The sequence below is a fragment of the Amblyraja radiata genome, chromosome 14, assembly GCF_010909765.2.
Source record: "Amblyraja radiata isolate CabotCenter1 chromosome 14, sAmbRad1.1.pri, whole genome shotgun sequence".
Taxonomy (NCBI): domain Eukaryota; kingdom Metazoa; phylum Chordata; class Chondrichthyes; order Rajiformes; family Rajidae; genus Amblyraja; species Amblyraja radiata.
Window position 1 is genome coordinate 29,500,254 of NC_045969.1, and position 19,172 is coordinate 29,519,425.

At 44.4% G+C, this 19,172-nt stretch overlaps 1 protein-coding gene across 1 annotated transcript in view; it reads left to right on the top strand.

Annotated features, from left to right (window-relative positions):
- Nucleotides 1–19,172, top strand: part of phex (phosphate regulating endopeptidase homolog X-linked) — a 65,936-nt gene that overhangs the window by 11,960 nt on the left and 34,804 nt on the right. The window contains exons 2-3 of the mRNA XM_033032956.1: nucleotides 1,279–1,344; nucleotides 8,703–8,864. Of these exons, the coding sequence (XP_032888847.1) occupies nucleotides 1,279–1,344; nucleotides 8,703–8,864 (228 nt within the window). The remainder of the gene's footprint in view (nucleotides 1–1,278; nucleotides 1,345–8,702; nucleotides 8,865–19,172) is intronic.

Consider the following 19,172-nt stretch of genomic DNA (forward strand, 5'->3'; position numbering starts at 1 on the left):
TATAACCCGTACATTGAGTGAGCAACTTGGAAGACTGAAGGGGGGGGGGGGGGGGGGGGGGGGGGGGGGGGGGGCTTGTCGGCTGCTGTGGGGCTGCAGGCATCATCTGCCAGGTAGACAAAAATGGGGTATTGATGCTTTCCACTCAGCAGCCCACTTTGCCAGTAAATACACCTTATGCAGATGTGAATGAAGGGCTGTGAGGGGCTGTTACTAAACACTTTTAACGAGGCTTGGAGGATGAATACTTATTCAGTGTTTTAAGTCAAATAATAACACAATTCGACGTGACTTGACTCACTCGTAATGTAGTAAAAGATCTCAAGTTGTTCTCAGGAATATCATCAAATAGCGCTTTATACAGGAACTAAACATACCAAGACAAAGTAGAGAACAAATAAGTTTTATGGAGGAGAGGTTTATGGAAGAAATTCCAGAAATATAGATCGAGGCATCTGAAGGCATGGTCACTGTTGCTGGGATGCCACATCAAAACTTTGGCACTGGACTAAGGATATGAAGAGTGAATATTTTAAATATCTTATAATGATACAGGAGGCCATTTGGCCAATTGGGCTCATTCTGACTCCTAACAGCCCCTGTTCCCTTATCCTTATTTTCCAATACCTCTCAATTTACTCAGACATGTCCATCAACAATCCTTTTGTTTCCTTTTACGGTTAACTTGCTCCAAGGGTAATATCCAGCAGCCAACTAAGAGCAATGCACAGCAGTCGACTAACCTCCCAGTTTTGTCGTTGGAGAAACTCTACACAGGCATGCCAGGGTCAAACCTGGGTGGTAGGAGTTGTGAAGCATTGTCAGTTGAGCACACAGCGATGAACGGTGAACAGGTCTGATATAAGGGCAGGCACTAGGGACCTGAATGGCCTCAGATTGGCAGAGGGTTGTAGATAGTACCTTGGGCAGGAGGCCACATCTGAAGCTAAGTTATGCAAAAAACAGGATTTTAGTTGGTAACTTTGGGCCTGTTGAGCTGTGGTCGTAGTATTGTGGGAATGTAAGCAGGCCGTTGGACGTGGCTTTGTGCCAGTTGTTCTCTGCTGCAGTTTACTTGTAGGATTTATAGTCCGAGGTCACAAATCATTCACTTCCAGCTTGAGAAAATCTCTGAACCTGCCCAGAAGCAGCTGTTACACTAGTATTAAATCAATTTCAACATTGCATAGCCAAATAACCTTGAAAATAGCATGGCGGATTGTTTCCGGAAATGAGAACCCTGAAATCTGATTTGTTTTGTGTCTGTTTTATTTGCAGCTGGCAATCGAGTGATCAGTCTGCACTCTGAGGAGTACTGCTTGACAGCTGAATGTGCAGAGGCTGGTAAGTGGCCACTTTACTACCCCGTTTGTGGAATTATGTTTTATTTCGTTCATAGGATATGCTCAATGGGGCTGGGGTACCATTCCCTGCTGCTTAGAAAGATGTACCTTTGCTATTACCTGAAACCCCAGCTTGTTTTGTTGCACTTTTCTCTTTTATAAAGGAAGCTCTATTTAAGGACTGCGGGCAGGACCCCGATTTAAAATCTGTTCCAAAAGGAAGCAGCTCTGACAGTACACTAACAGGGAAAGTAACAAGAATCATCACTGGACACGTTAGTCTTCCTTGGAGGGTTAAGGAACTTTGTAAAAGCAGGGACCAAAGTTTGGAGATACAAGAACCAAGAGGTTGCAGATGTTGGAATACTTGGACTGCTGGAGGAAGTCAGTGGGTCAGGAAGCATCTGTGGAAAGCCTGAAGAAGGGTCCCGACCCCAAACCACATCTGTCCATTCTCCACAAAACGACATCTCCACAAAGGCTGCCTGACCCGTTGGGTTTCTCCAGCTGTTGTTTTTTTTGTTGTTCAGGGAACAGGTTTTTTATGCTTGGTGGTCCTTCGTGCTCTCCCTTTGAAGGAGTTTGACCCTCTATTTCAGGTCATTTTGCCATAGACTCGCTCTTGACCCAGAGCCAGAGAGAGAGAAATAGACAAGTGAGAGAGACGGAGAGAGAGAATGTTTTTTTATTTTTTCCCCTCTTCAGGTGCATGTAATACCATATTCCCAGATTGGTCAAACCCTGTCTCAAGCATACTGTTCTGCTGAGATTTCTGATGACATTGCAATATACTTGGACTTTTGTTGGTATCCTGAGTACTTTGATGATAACTAATTTTTTTGACTTTTCTCACCTGCCCAGAGCACTCAATCTACCACCTTCCTTGCCATGGGATGGCATCAGGTTCACCATTCTAGTTGTTCTTGGAATGTTAGTTGTATCATTGGTACTGGTAATCAGTCAGCCTTGGCAAAGACTGGAGCCAGATCGGCTTGGGATCAGGAAAAATCAGGAAGATTAGTTTGGGAGCAATGGAAAACAAATAATGCATTTATACTCTGAACAAACCTTTATAGAGTTGTAGAGTCATACAGTGTGGAAACAGGCCCTTCGGCCCAACCTGCCCACGCCAACCAACATGTCCCATCTACACTACTCCCACCTGCCTAGATCCTTCTAAACTTATCCTATCCATGTACCTGTTTACCACATTTAAGGTTCAGTTCCAAGTGATCCAGAAAGTACTACAATTCACTTACTCTTTGTTGGTGGAGCTTGATGTCACAGCACTCATTGACCATGTTTTCTTGTTGGGATTAGTGAAGGTTTCCTTCATTTACATAACCTGTGATATCACATTAGGTCATACAGTTATGTATCACTCGGGGAAGTTCTTTGCTGGAACAACTCCACTGCCCTACTCTCTTCCCATTGCACTGTATCCCACTACCATGCCCTTTCTCCTCTTCTCTGGTCCATATAAATCCCAAAACTCTCCTCGTAGGCTTTTTGAATCTAAACCAAAATACATTACACACACTCCTCTTAGCCCCCCTTCAAAGCCAAATGAATCCCATTTTTCCCTGTGTCAATCCAAAGCCTCATTCTCTTCTGTGACAACACATCCAATTCCAACGTGGCTTTTTTACAGTATGTATCAAAGACTACATCAACAGTTCCACTGGCCCACACTTTTGCTATAGTGCGCTTAATTGAAAGCTGACTAACCTTGTTCTTTCCCCTATCCTGCACCTGAATGGGAGGGGCAACAATATCCTGGTGGCAGATTTGCTAGTGTGCCATGGGTAGGTTCAAACTCAATTTGCAGAGGGACAGGATCCAATGTCGGCAGGTGAGAGCTGGAAAATGATGACAAGAGAAATTGGGGCTTTGGCCAGGAAAAAGGAGGCAAGTGACGGATATGAGCAACTGGGATCAAATGTATCCCTGGAGGAGTTTCGGGAATGGAGGAGCATACTTAAAAAGGAAATCAGGAAGGCAAAAAAGGGCAGGAGATGGCTCCTTAGTTTATTAAAAGTACATTGAGGAAAGAGGGTTCTAGAGAGAAAATAGACCCCTCCGAAACCAAAGCAGTCATCTCTGCTTGGAGCCGCAGATGATGGGCATGCTTCTCAATGGGTATTTCTCCTCTGTTTTTATCGTGGCGAAAGACATGAAAACTAATGAACGGTCAGTTAATGGAGGAGTCTTGAGGACGATGGTCGAGGAGATGCTGAACATCCTAAGATGTATGAAAGTAGATAAATCTCTTGGGCCTGTTCAGATATATCCATGGTCTCTGTGATCAGCTGAAGAAGAAATTGCAGACGTCATGGCTGAGATATATAAATTATCATTAGACACAGTGAGGAACCGGAAGACTGGAGGGTGATTAATGTTGTGCCTCTATTTAAGAAGGGTTGCAAGGAAAAACCTGGGAACAACTGACCCGTGAGCCTAACATCTGTGGTAGACAAGTACTGGAGAGTTTTCTGAGGAATAAAGTATGGATTTGGATAGACGGGTTGATTAAGGAGAGTCAGCGTGGATTTGTAAGTGGGAGATCATGTCTCAAACCTACTTGAGTTTTTTGAAGAAGTAACCAACAGGGTTTATGAGTGCAAAACCACATATGTTGTCTACATGGACTTCAGCAAGGCATTTGATAATGTTCCACTTGGTTAGATCACACAGGATCCAGGGAGAGCTCGCTGTCTCAATAGAAAATTGGCTTCACTGAAGCAGTGACGGTGAAGGTTTTGTTTTTTTTGGACTGGAGACCTGTGACTTGTGGAATGCCTCGGGGATGGATCATTGCTGTTTGGGGTTTATATTAACAATTTGGATGAGAATGTATTCATGATTACTAAGTTTGCAGATTACACTAAAGTGGAAGGTACCATAGGTTGCAACGGTGGTTTACAAAAATTACAACAGGATCTTGATCAGTTGGACGTGGGCTGAGCAATGGTTCATGGAGTTAATGCAGATAAGTGCAAGGTGTTGCATTTTGGGAAGCCAAGTCATGGACTTCCACAGTGAATGGCAGCGTCCTGGGGAATGTGATAGAACAGAAGGATCAAGGAGCGCAGGTGCATAATTACTTGAAAATGGTGTCACATGTAGATGGGGTGGTTAAGAAGGCTTTCGGTACACTGGCCTTCATCTGTAGGGGTATTGAGTATAGAAGTTGTGATGCTATGTTACAGTTGTAGATGAGGCTGCATGTAGAGTATAGGAAGAACGTGGCTATGCTGGAAAGAGTGCAAAGAAGATTTACAAGGAATGTTGTCAGGTCTTGAGGGACTGAGCTATAGTGAGAGGTTGAACAGGCCAGGACTATATTCCTTGAGGCGCAGGAGGATGAGGGGTGATCTTATAAAAGTGCATAAATCGAATGCACAGTCTTTTACCCAGAGTAAGGGAATCAAGAATCAGTGGACATGGGTTTAAGGTGAGAGGGAAAATTTCATAGGAACCCGAGGAGAAACTTTTTCACACAGAGGGTGGTGGGTATAATAGACAGGAAAGGTTTGGAGAGATGTGGGCCTAACATAGGCAGGTGGGAATGGTGGCATCTTGGTCAGCTTGGGCAAGTTGGACAGAAGGGCCTGTTACTGTGCTGAATTACTCTATTACTCTCATTCCAAATTATTTCCACTGCTCCAATCGTTGTCCACAACCCGTGACAATCCAGAAGTAATTCTATTACCCCATAACTCGGTTTCAAATTAATAATATTGCCTCTTCCCTCTTTCTCTGAAGTATTTATCCGGTTTGCCTTCAAGGATGCAGTGTTTTTTGTGGTTAATCTTGCCATACTCCAGCAATCTGTGTGAAGAAAATTAAATGTTATCCTCTCTTTTGGTGGCAATTTTAAGTTCAGTGGCCGTGAAGCAAAATAAATATTTATCCCCCTCACTCTCATAAAAGCCATTTAAATTTAAATCTCAGTCTCTGCTGTAAAAATAGCCCCAGTTTTTCAAATCTCTGTTCTTCAATTCTACAGTCTCCTATCTGCACACAGGCTCTCTGCTGCTCACTCCAACATCTTTATTGGAGGGCTCCAGACCACACACATTGCTCTATTTGTGGCTGGCCCAATGAATATATCATCCTGTACTTCTTTACTCTCACGATCCCCAAGAGTCTAGAATGTTTGGTTGTCATTTGCATTTGGACTGGAACAATGAAATTCCTGCTTGCTGCAGCTTTGCAGGCGCATTGACACATCAAGACATCAATTAAATGCACAAAAATAAATGCACAAAAATAAATAACACACTAAACTATCAGTTAACCTCCAAAACCTTTGTCCAATGAAAGTTGTACTTCACTTTACGGCCATTTTCTGGCTTCTACTCTGGTTCTGTTGGTTCCCAAGTGGCCCAGTGAGGGAATTGCTGTCCCTGCCATGGGCAGGGCAGGAGGTGGGAGTCCGTGGGTAGCTAGTGGTGAGATGGTCACTCCTTCTACCACTCAGGCAAGTTCTCTGCTCCCAATCCCGAGAGTTCCATCCACTCCCTTTCCACTATGAATGATCATGGGCTGGTAGCTTCCAAGAGTCGGTGAGGACACTTCAAGGAATCTTGGATCACATCTTAAATCTTTTCATTGGTCTTCCTGTGACAGCTTGGAACGGAGTGCCTGTTTCAGGAATCTGGTGCAGGGTGTGTGGACAATGTTGACAGCCCACCATAGCTGACTGAAATTGGGCTTCTTGACCCCCGTTAACCCACATACTTCCACATCATTCAATTATGTTTCTATTTAAATTACTTGATGTAAATCTTTCAAATGTTTACTGTATCTTTATGCACATGACATGCCCATGAGGGACCAGACCAGCTCTTCCTAGTGCAAGGCACTCAAAATGGACTGCTTCAATTCACCTCATACACTTTTAGTGGGGGTCAGCAATGTCGACCACAAAGTTTGTCCCAACGACTTTCTGTGTTTGGGTCAAATCATCTGCATATTCAAGCTAACACAAATCAAAATTCTCTTTAAAAAAAAATAAAGGGGGGAGGAGCCAGAATAGCGAAGTGGAAGAGTGGCGGGACAAGATTTGGCAAACATTTAGGTGGGAAGTAGTTGGTAGGCAACTGGAAACAGGTGGGGGAGGTATTTGTGGCTATATTTTCATTTAGTTTAGTTTATTATTGTAACATGTACAATTAAAAGCTTTTTGTTGCAAGCTATCCAGTCAAAGAAAAGACTATCCATGATTATACATATACAAGTCATGACTGCACTATAACTGGTGAGAGGACGGTTCAGTTGCCTGATAATAGCTGGGAAGAAACTCTTCTCTGAATCCATCGATCTGCTGCATGAATTCCTGCCGGAATATAGGATCATTGTTCTTGGGTTTTCAGCAGGCATGGCATGGAAACGGGCTCAGCGGCCCAGCTTGCCCATGCCGTCCAAAGTATAACAGGGTGACCAAAACTGAACACAATATTCCAACTATGGCCTCACCAGCACCTTGTACAGCCCAGTAACATAACATCCCAACTTCAATACACAAAACTCTGACTGATAAAGGGCAATGTGGCAAATGCCTTCTTGACCACCTTATCAACCTGTGACCCCACTTTAAAGGAAGTATGTACCTGGACTCTGGTACATACTTCCTTTAAAGTAATTCCAGGAGTAATTCAGAAATCACTACCCTGGAGGTCCTGCATTTTAGACTTTTGCTTAACACGCTATATTCATTTTGCAGGACCTCATTCCTTTTCCAACCGATGTCATTTGGGCCTACATGCATAACGACTTCCAGCTGCTCACCCTCTCCCTTGAGAATGTCATGCAGCTGCTCTGAGGCGCCCTGGACCTGGCCCCAGGGAGGCAAGACCCTAGAGTCCCGCTTGTTGCCACAGAATCTCCTGTCTATGTCCCTTACGCCCCTGTCCCACTTAGGAAACCTGAACGGAAACCTCTGGAGACTTTGCGTCCCACCCAAGGTTTCCGTGCGATTCCCGGAGGTTGCAGGTGGTTGCCGGAGGTTGCAGATAGTGGAAGCAGGTAGGGAGACTGACTAAAACCTCCGGGAACCTCTGCGAACCGCACGGAAACCTTGTGTGGGGCACAAAGTCTCCGGAGGTTTCCATTCAGGTTTCCTAAGTGGGAAAGGGGCATAACTAAAGAGTCACCTAACACTATGGGTCTGCCTGACATTACCCTTCCCTGCTATGCCTCAGAGCCAGTCTCCATGCACAGTCCTGCCTAGTACTCCTGCTCAACCCAGATGTGTCATCCCACCCAACAGCATCCAAAAGGGTTTACCTGTTTTGAAGGGGAATGGTCACGGGCCACAATGACTATAAGTCTTGTCCAGGAAGCATACATTCTCCCAGATGGTCCTAAAGTCATCCAGCTGCAGCTCGTTCCCTAACATGGTCTTTAAGGAGCTGCACCTGGACACAATGTATGAATGACCCTCAGCAAGATTGAAAGTTGCTGGAATTTTCATATGGAATTAATAGAAATCCAATCTGGTGTGTTTCTCATGGAGAAAGGAATGCATTAGTCGGCCTACTCCCTTCGGAACAAGCTGTCATCACAAATTAAATGTCTTATCCCCCTAATCTATCTGATGTTCTGCCAGGCAGTGTTGGGGGAGTAGGGTGGGGCAGGATGTTATCATGTCCCCCGTGGTTTGATCAGCACTCACTGGTGTAACTGGCTGATGTTCTAATCTACCGCTGAATTTTGGGTGACCAGTTCTTACATAGTTTTGGGTTGCCCAGCTGCTCGGCAACCCAGTTGTTAGGCTGATGAATCAGATACAAGGCTGTTTACTCCCCAAACCTTCCTTTAAAACCCTTTTGTCTTTTGGCTTGAGAAATGGGAGGGCTGAGTTCATGTCCAAAACAGTTCAGGATTCAAGAGTTGTTTAGTTGTCATATGCACATCGGAAGCTGATCAGTGACATCCATGCTTACTGCAGCTTTACAGGCGCATTAATGCAACAACACAACCAGTAAATATACAATGATCAATAATGCAATAAATAATCAGTAATGCTAGGAAACAACACCATAATAGTGCAATACTGATGAACTGAACAAAGCCCATAGTAGATCATTGCTAGGGTAGGCTTGTGGTTAGGGTTGTGCTGTGTGGTTCAGAGCTTAATGAGTTTTAGGAGATCATGTATTGGATTGGGAGATCTTGAAGATCACTTCTTGTTTGTTTTCTCATTGGGCTGAGGGCATGGAAGTGACACAAAGATATGAATATTGCATTCATACCCAAGAACTGTGGTAACATTGCAATGGCTTTCACCCAAGTGCCTGTAATAAGAACATTAGTGTCAGTGGTGTTTGACTGTGTTCTCGTTTCCTCTTCCAGCTGTTTTCATATTTAACAAAATCAACTGGTCAGCAGATCCATGTGACAACTTCTTCAATTTTGCTTGTGGAAGGTGGCAGAAGGAGACTCCCATCCCTGAGGATTATTCCAGCTATGGGACGTATGCCTGGGTTCAACAGAATGTCAAAGTCAAGCTAAGAGGCAGGTTCACTTTAAAAAAAATATATACTAATAGGATTGAATTGATGCATACATTTTCCAATTTTGAAAGAAAGGTCATGATTCAACATTGCACCTTTTAGATTTGTGAACCAGTGATAAATGTGCGCTATTAATGGTATTTGCTGACAGGTGAAGGTTGGTCAGCACGTAAAAATGGGCTCTGCTGCTTTGAACAATGCCAGGGCATATTTTCAGTGATCTGCAGAAATATTTTCAGTGGGAATATGTGGACCAGGTCTTACTGCCTTTTTCCAAGGGGATGATAAATTATTCTCTTATTTAGTTTCACAATTATGTGATTTGAAGCAGTCAACAATCAGAGCTGTGACTAAAGAAACAAAATGCTGGAGTAACTCAGCGGGACGGGCAGCATCTCTGGATAGAGGAAATGGGTGACGTTTCGGGTTGAGACCTTTCTTCAGACTTCACAGCCCGTTTGTGTCATTTTAATAACTGCTCAGTATTTTACTTCTCACAATTTCATTATAAGAAGGACATTTGAAAAAAACTAATATTGATTATTGGGAATCAATGTTCTTAACATGTTTAAGGACTCAATCTATGGTGCTTGTCGAACCCCAGGGGGAATTTTTTTAGAAAAAAATACAGATGCTGGAAAAATCGAAGGTAAACAAAAATGCTGGAGAAACTCAGCGGGTGAGGCAGCATCTATGGAGAGAAGGAATAGGCAACGTTTTGGGTCGAGACCCTTCTTCAGACTAATGTCGGGGGGGGGGGGAAGAAAGGAAGAGGCGGAGACAGTAGGCTTGTGGGAGAGTTGGGAAAAGGGGAGGGAAAGGAGGGGAAGGACTACCTGAAATTGGAGAAGTCAATGTTCATATCGCTGGGATGTAAACTACCCAGGCGAAATATGAGGTGCTGTTCCTCCAATTTGCGCTGGACCTCACTCTGGCAATAGAGGAGGCCCAGGACAGAAAGGTCAGATTCGGAATGGGAGGGGGAGTTGAAGTGCTGAACCACCGGGAGAAAATTAGAATACTTAACAGTTCAAGAATGATGATTCCCCTCGGATATCTGAGTTCTGGGACACTGCTTTTGTCAAGCCTTGCTCCATGCTGTCAGCTCTGTATTCTCAGATATGTCTACAGATGTCTCATTTCCCATGATTTATAAACCCCACATTGACAAATGTGGGTCCCTTGAAGACAGAAACAGGTGAATTTATTATGGGGAACAAGGAAATGGCAGAAGAGTTGAACAGGTACTTTGGTTCCGTCTTCACTAACGAATACGCAAACAATCTCCCTGATGTACTAGGGGACAGAGGACCTAGGGTGATGGAGGAACTGAAAGAAATTCACATTTGTCAAGAAATGGTGTTGGGTAGACTGATGGGACTGAAGGCTGATAAATCCCCAGGGCCTGATGGTCTGCATCCCAGGGTACTCAGGGAGGTGGCTCTAGAAATTGTGGACACATTGGTGATCACTTTCCAATGTTCTATAGATTCTGGATCAGTTCCTGTGGATTGGAGTATTGACATGGATAGAAAATTGGTTGGCAGACAGGAAACAAAGAGTAGGGGTTAACAAGTCCCGAATGGCAGGTGGTGACTAGTGGGGTGCCGCAAGGCTCGGTGCTGGGACCGCAGCTATTTACAATATACATTAATGATTTAGATGAAGGAAGCAAAGCAAGAATTTCTTTGTCCTATCTGAGACACATGACAATAAACTCTCTTGAATCTTGAATTTAAAGTAACATTAGCAAATTTGCAGATGACACAAAGCTGGGTGGCAGTGTGAACTGTGGAGGGTGCTATGAGGATGCAGGGTGACCAGGATAGGTTGGGTAAGTGGGTAGATGCATGGCAGATGTAGTATAATGCTGATGAATGTGAGGTTATCCACTTTGGTGGCAAGAAAGGAAAGGCAGATTATTATCAGAATGGTGTCAGATTAGGAAAAGGGGAGGTATAACGAGACCTGCGTGTCCTTGTACATCAGTCACTGAAAGTAAGCAGGTACACAAAAATGCTGGAGAAGCTCAGCGGGTGCAGCAGCATCTATGGAGCGAAGGAAATAGGACACGTTTCGGGCCGAAACCCTTCTTCAGACTGATGGGGGGTGGGGGGGAGAAGGAAGGAAAAAGGGAGGAGGAGGAGCCCGAGGGCGGGGGATGGGAGGAGACAGCTCGAGGGTTAAGGAAGGGGAGAAGACAGCAAGGGCTAGCAAAATTGGGAGAATTCAACGTTCATGCCATCCGGACGCAAGCAACCCAGGTGAACGTTGAATTGGCATGAACGTTGAATTCTCCCAATTTTGCTAGCCCTTGCTGTCTCCTCCCCTTCCTTAACCCTCAAGCTGTCTCCTCCCATCCCCCCGCCCTCGGGCTCCTCCTCCTCCCTTTTTCCTTCCTTCTCCCCCCCACCCCCCATCAGTCTGAAGAAGGGTTTCGGCCCGAAACGTCGCCTATTTCCTTCGCTCCATAGATGCTGCTGCACCCGCTGAGTTTCTCCAGCATTTTTGTGTACCTTCGATCTTCCAGCATCTGCAGTTCCTTCTTGAACACTGAAAGTAAGCATGCAGGTACAGCAGGTGGTGAAGAAAGCTAATGGCAGGAAACATGTTCCCGTTGTTGGGGGCAGTCCGGAACCAGGAGCCACAGTTTAAGAATAAGGGGTAAGCCAGTTAGAACTGAGATGAGGAAAAACTTTTTCAATCAGAGAGTTGTGAATTTGTGAAATTCTCTGCTTCAGAATGTAGTGGCCGATTCGCTGGATGCATTCAAAAGAGTTAGATGGAGCTCTTAGGGCTAGTGGAATCAAGGGATATGGGGAGAAGGCAGGAAGGGGGTACTGATTGTGGATGATCAGTCATGATCACATTGAATGGCAGTGCTGACTCGAAAGGCCGAATGGCCTACTCCTGCACCTATTGTCTATGTATCTCTGTATCTAATAGAAATTAATGCTGCTTGCTGCAAACAGAGTAATTCACTGTTTCCAAAGCAGTAGTTATTTTTCATTCAACAGCTGTTTACTAAAAAGTAGTTAATAATAGAGTGTTTAAAATGACCCTTTCTGATGAAGCTGATTAGATTTAAGTCATTTATTTGATTGTATATCCTTGTCTTGAAAGGTTATGGTAAAGATGGGCCATTTGAATTCTGCTTATTGCAAACAGTCCGATTCGGTGTTCCAGTGCAGAATACTTATGTTTCATTGATCAGCCATTAACTAAAATGTAGTTAGTAAGAACGTGTTGTAAACTACCTTTCCTGATGCATGATGCTGAATTGATTGGAGTCAGCATTAATTTTATTTGATTGTAGCACCTTGCCCTGAAAAGATATTGCAAAGTTAAAGGAAATGAATGCTGGTTGCTACAAGCAGAATAATTCCAAAGCAGTAGGGATATTTTTCATATATTGGCCAGTATCTAAAAAATAGAATAACATGTTGTAAACTACCTTTTCTCGTGTATGTCATGATGCTGAATAGATTGGAGTCATTTATTTGATTGTATCTTCTTGCTCTGAAAAATCATTGGAGAGTTAATGAAATTGAATGCTACATGCTTTGCTTTATCTCACTGATGTATAGGAGGCCAGATCAGGAACACTGGGTGCAGTAGATGTAGTTAAAGGAGGTGCACGTGATCTTCTGTTTCACCTGGATGGTCTGCTGTGGTCCTAGGATGGATGAGGGTGGAGGTATAGGGACAGGTGTTATAACTCCTGTGATTGCAGGGGAATGCTAACTGGGAAGAGGATGGTTTGAGTGGGAAGGGATGAGTGAGCCAAGGAGTTGCAGTCTCTGCAGAAGACGGAAAGAGTCGGGGATTGGAAGATGTGACTGTCGGTGGGATCATGTGGAGATGGTGGAAATGTCGGAGAATGATATGTTGGATGCAGAAGCTGTTGAAATCTAAGTTAAGGAAGGGAAACTCCAAACTTGTTCTGCCTGGGGGAGGTGGGGGAGAGAGCAGAACTACAGGACACACAGAAGGCATGGGTGAGAGATCCATCTCTGACTGCAGGGAGGAAACCACATTTACTAATGAAAGAGGACATCTTGATAGTTTGTACCCTGTGATGGAGACGGAAATCAAGATAGGGGAGAAAGGTTTCAGAGATAGTCCATATGAATTTGAGGGCAGTGTGGAAGTTAGTGATAAGGTTAATAAAATCAATGAGTTCTGCATGGGTGCAGTAAAGTTAATGAGATTAATGAGTTCTGTATGGGTACGGTACTTGTTCTCACCCTCAACAACTTCTCCACAGATGCTGCAGACTGGGTTCCTCTAAAACTTTATGTTTTGCTTAATATTCTGGCATCTGCAGAATATCTTGTGTCTCCATTTGATCTGGTAGACCAAAAAGAAAAAGCAACCAGAGTCTAATACAGAGTTGCAGCTACATAAAAGCTACAGATAAAAACAAAGTGTAAGGCCTCAATCTGTGGATGAGAAGGGAGGCAACAAAGTAGGTTGGAAGATTGGGACTGCCCCCTTGGCTCATGAGTGGTTCGCAGAATAGTCTGATAACAGCGGAGAAGAAGCTGTTCTTGAATCTGGTGGAATGTGCTTTCAAGCACTTGGTGGTATGTTTTGTATCTTCTGCTCAACAGGCGAGGGGAGAAGATGGAAGACTCAGCGTGTGAGTGCTCTTCAATTCTGCTGGCTACTTTCCCAAGTCAATGTGAAGTACAGATGGAGTGGATGTGGGTGAGCTGGTTTGTGTGATGAATTGGGCTACATTCACAACCCTCTGCAATTTCTTGTGGTGTTGGGCAGAGCATCTCGAAGTTATCTGTAACACACTGAGGATGCTTTTGGTGGTGTATTTGTGGAAATTGGCCTCCCAGTCATATGTGTGGCAGTGGGTTGATGGTGGAAGGTGTGTTGTGTGGCTGGGAGTGGGGTGGCAGTACTGCTGCTGCTGCTTACTGAAATGTTTTTGCTGTTGACACAGGAAAGTGGAACATTGATCTTAATCCTGTTGCTGGACTGGTGGCTGGTAATCAGCGGCCAACTCATGCACTGCAGCAGGTCACTGCTCGTGCCTATCTTCAATGTTCTTCCTTCAAATAATGAATTGGGGACAGTTTGCAGATAACTCCTAACCTCGAGATTCAGATCATATGAGAAGGTTGTGTAGCCAATGGAATCTGTAAAAAATTGACCACAGTCCCAGCGGTTAATCGCCAAACCATGCGTGGCCAATCAAATATGCAGCAGATGCCAAAAAATATCACAAACCAACTCGATCTGTCATCTGTGGGTGAAAAGGGAGGGGACTCCTTCCCTTCCCAACATTTGTCTGATCACATGCTTGAAGTGAAGTCCCTTGCTAGTCATTTTGAACAAGTAAAAATCCAGTCTGCTCAGCTGTCATTATTATGGGTCAGTGCTCCGTATATTTCAGCTGAGGATTTTACGGCTTGCTGCACCTGTACTGTGTGACTGTCATCGAGCTATAGAATCATACAGCGTGGAAACAAGCCCTTTGGCCCAGCTTGTACACACTGACCAACATTCCCCTTCTCCACTAGTCCCACCTGCCTGTGTTTGTATCATATCCCCCCTAAACCCATCCAATCCACGTACTTGCACAAATCTTTTTTAAATGTGATTGTATCTGCCTCAACCACCTCCTCATGCAGTTTGTTCCATATATCTATCACCCTATGTGTAAAAAAAGTTTCAAGGAACTATGTACCTGCACTTCTCGAACCCTCTGCTCGATAGCACTCCCCAGAGCTCTACCATTCACTGAAATAGTTAGACTTCCCAAAATGTAACATCTTTCACTTCTGTGTATTAAATGGCATAAACCATTCCTCAGCCCACCTGCCCAAGCGATGAAGATCTTGCTGCAATTTTTGACAACAATTTTCACTAAGTACAATCCCATCCACTTTAGTGTCATCTGCAAACTTACTAATCATGTGTGGTACGTTCTCATCCAAATCATTGATACAGATGACAAACAGCAATGGGCCCAGCACCATACCCTGAGGCACACCACCAGTCTCAGGCCTCCAGTCTGAAAAACAACCTTCTACCATCACTCACTGCTTCCTTCCATGAAGCCAATATTCTATCCAGTTGGCTAGCTTTCCTTGCGTCCCATGGGATCTAACCTTCTAGAGCAGCCTACCTCTGCCCTCATTAAACCTTTTGGTTACATCTGCAAAAAATGTAATCAGATTTGTGAGATACGATCGCCCATGTACAAAACTGTGCTGACTATCCCTAATTAGGCCTTGTCTATCTATGTATATATAATCCCTCCAAATACTCTCTCGTAACTTTCTGACCACAGATGTAGACTCACCGGCCTGTAGTTCCCAGGCTTTTCTCTGCAGTCCTTCATTAAATAAAGGCACAACATTTGCCACCCTCCAGTTTTCCGGCACCTCACCCGTATTTAATGATGACTCATAAATCTCAGCCAGGGCACCTGCAATTTCCTCTAGATTCCTACAGTGTCCTTGTATATATCCGATCTGTCCCAGGAGATCTGTCTATTTCATTCGTGTTCGGATCTTCAGCACCTCCTCGACTGTAATACTGACTGCCATCAAGGCACTTCCATTGACTGACCCAAGGTCCCCTCTCCTCATATCTTTCACCCTGGTAAAAATAGAGAAATACACATTGAGGACCTAATACCTTCTAATCCAGGCATCATTCTGGTGAACCTCCTCTGCATCCTTTCTAAAATCTCCACATCCTTCCTGTAATGGAACAACGAGAACTGTACACAAAACCCCAAACGCAGCCCAACCAATGTCCTATAAGGCTGCATCTTGACTTCCTGACCCTTAAACTCAATGCCCCGACCTATAAAAGCAAGCATTCCCCCAGCAGCAATGATGGAACAGCATTATCTTTCCGAATTAGGAGAGGATGCGACATGGAGGGGAACCTGCAAGTGGTGGTATTCCCATGCAGTAGATGCCATTGTCCCTGGCTTTGGAGGCTGCAGGTTTAGGGAGCCACTGATGGGGAGGCTGGGGATGGGGCACATCACAGCCACAGTGTCCCAGTAGTGGAGGGAATGAACGTTCAGGGTGGAGGATGGTGTTGAAAGTTTGTGCGTTGTTTGAACTTGCACTCATTCAGGCAAGTGGAGAGTGTTTTATCATTGTACCTTATAGGTGATGGGGAGGCTTTGGGAGGAGTTGAGTCACCCATCTCAGTATATATCTGACCTGCTCTTGCAGCTACTGTATTTACATGGTTGGTTGATTGAGTTTCTGGTGAATAATGAACCCTGCATGTTTATGATGGTGGATAATGGGAATGTCATTGAATGTCAAAGAGGTGGTTCAGCTGTCTGCTCTTGGTGCTGGTCATTGCATGCACTTCCCATCTCAAGCCTGAATGCTGTCCAGGTCGTGCTGCATGCAAGGATGGACTACACATTGGCCAAGGAAGTAAGTCATAAGGTCATATGGAATAGGAGTAGAATTAGGCCATGTGACCCATCAAGTCTACTCTGCTATTCAATCATGGCTAATATATCTCTTCCTCCTAACCCCATTCTCCTGCCTTCTCTCCATAACCTCTGACACCTGTGCTAACCAAGAATCTATCTCTGCCTTAAAAATATTCACTGACTCGGCCACCACAGCCTTCTGTGGCAAAGAATTCCAAAGATTCACTACCCTCTGATGAAATAAATTTCTCCTCATCTCCTTCCTCAAAGAACGTCTGAGCATTGTGCCATCATCAGTGACCATCTCTTTCTGAAGCTCATCAATGAAGCAGCGGATTGGACTGAGGACCCTGCCCAGAGCAACACCTGCAGTGAGGTTGTGGGGCAGGGATAATTGACCTCTAACACACACACACACACGCACACGCACACGCACACGCACATACACACACGCATCCCCCTTTCTTTGTATCAAATATATAACATTGATCTTATTCCTGATGCTGCTCTGGTGGTTGGTAATCTTGCACTGCAGCAGCTCACTCCTTGTGTCCATCTTCATTGTTCTTTCTTCAAATAATGAGCTGGGGACAGTTTGCCAGATAACCTAACCTCGGGACTCAGATCATATGAGAAACATGTGTAGCCAATGGAATCTGTAATAAATTGACCACAGCCCCAGCGGTTAATCTCCAAACCATGCGTGGCCAATCAAATATGCAGCAGATGCCAAGAAATATCACAAACCAACTCGATCTGTCATCTGTGGGTGAGAAGGGAGGGGACTCCTTCCCTTCCCAACATTTGTCTGATCACATGCTTGAAGTGAAGTCCATTATTAGTCATTTAGAATAAGTAGAATTTAGAATATGGGACAACACTTTTGTATTTCAGCTGAGGGCTTGAGAGTTTATGGCACCTATCATCCATTCAAGAGTCAAGCGTATTTAATTGTCCTATATACTGGGACGTGAGCAATGAAATTCTTACGTGCTGTAGCTATACAAACACATTATCGGTAAATGCTACACAAGAGATAAATATACAACAAATTATTCCAGGCAATACCGCAAGCCAAACGATGCAGTACAACCTTAATATTGTAAAGTATATATTTTGAACCAGATGGATTTACTTATGGAAGTAAATGATGCCCAGTCACATTTGCTTAAAGGCTGGGGCAAAAGGGTTGAGTTATGTGAACCAGGCTTACCATAGAGACTTGGAGCGATGCAGCACAGAAATAAGTCCTTGAACTCACCGAGTCCATACCGACCATCATTTATCTGTTTGCATTAAACTCGCACTAATCCCATTTTATCCTTTTCCTTACCCCCCTGTGGAGGGTGAAATGGAGGTGAAATATTAGTCTGTTTTATCCCTTTCAATGATAGAATAAGTCCAAAGGTCCAAATGGACTACTGCTGTCCAAAGATGTCACTGCAGAGACTTCAACAAATGTTAACAGTTGCCACATTCTCATGACAGTAGATGAGGCCATTCAGCCCATCGAGCCAGGGCTAAAGCCAATTTACTCACTGACCTGCACAGCTTTGGGTTATGGGTGGAAACTGGAGCACCCGTGAGACACCTGTGTGATCTTGGGGGAGAACGTGCAAACTCCACACATTCAGCACCCAATGTGGGGATCAAACTTGGATCAAGGGCATATAGTTGTCATGGAAAGCTTATTGTAACCAAATGGGTTTTGGGCACAGAGTCACATGTCCTGATGGGCTATCCATGTAGGATGCCTAGGATTCCTGATGTTAGTGGAAGTGAAGCAGCCCCTGACTGAGAGAGGATACTTCCTTTGCCATCTCCTGGTCTCCCGTGGGAGGAGGAGGATATGGCTTGGATGCCCTCATCCACCTGGTCCCACTCTCCTTGCCCCTTAAAAACCAACCTGCAGTCAGTCCAAAATATCTGCAGATGGGAATAACATGCAACTTAACTAATGCCCTTCCCCACTCAAAGTAAATATGTTTCAGGGCCTCAAATAAAACACAGACGCTCAAATCCTGTTATAAACACAGGAAATGCTGGTCGCATCCAGCGTTGGTCAGCATCCGTGGAGGGAGGAAGAGTTAAGGTTTCAGGTCCAAACCCTTCATCTTATCTGTTACCCTTTCCCAGTTCTTCCAATATATCTCATTGAGATTCATTAACTATATTTCTCTCCACAGATGCTGCCTGATCTGTGTTTCCAACATTTTAGAGTCATATACAACATGGAAAACAGGCCCTTTGCCCAATTTGCCCAAGTCACCAAGATGCCCCATCTACACTAGTCCCACCCTTCTCGCGTTTGGCCCATATTACTCTAAACCTTTCCTATCTATGTGCCTGTCCAAATGTCTTTTAAATGTTGTTATAGTACCTGCCTCAACTACCTCCTCTGGCAGCACATTCCATATACCCACCACCCTCTGTGTGGAAAAAGTTGCCCCTCAGATTCCTATTAAATCTTCCCCTCTCACCTAAAACCTATAACCTCCAGTTCTTAATTCCTCTGCTCTGGGAAAAACACTCTGTGCATCTACCCTATCTATTCCCCCCAAGATCTTATACACCTCTATAAGATCATCCCTCATCATCCTGTGGTCCATGGAATAATGCCCTAGTCTGCCCAACCTATCCCTATAGTTCAGGCCCTCAAATCTTGGCAAATCTTCTCTGCTCTCTTTCCAGCTTAACAACATCTTTCCTATCGCAGGATAACTGAAACTGAACACAATACTCAAATGTGACCTTCCCAATGTCTTCTACAACCGTAACATAACATCCCAACTTCTATTCCCAATATGTGTAGAAACGAACTGCAGATGCTACTACATCCTCAAGATATACCAGATATACTCATCCTTTTCCTCCAGAAAT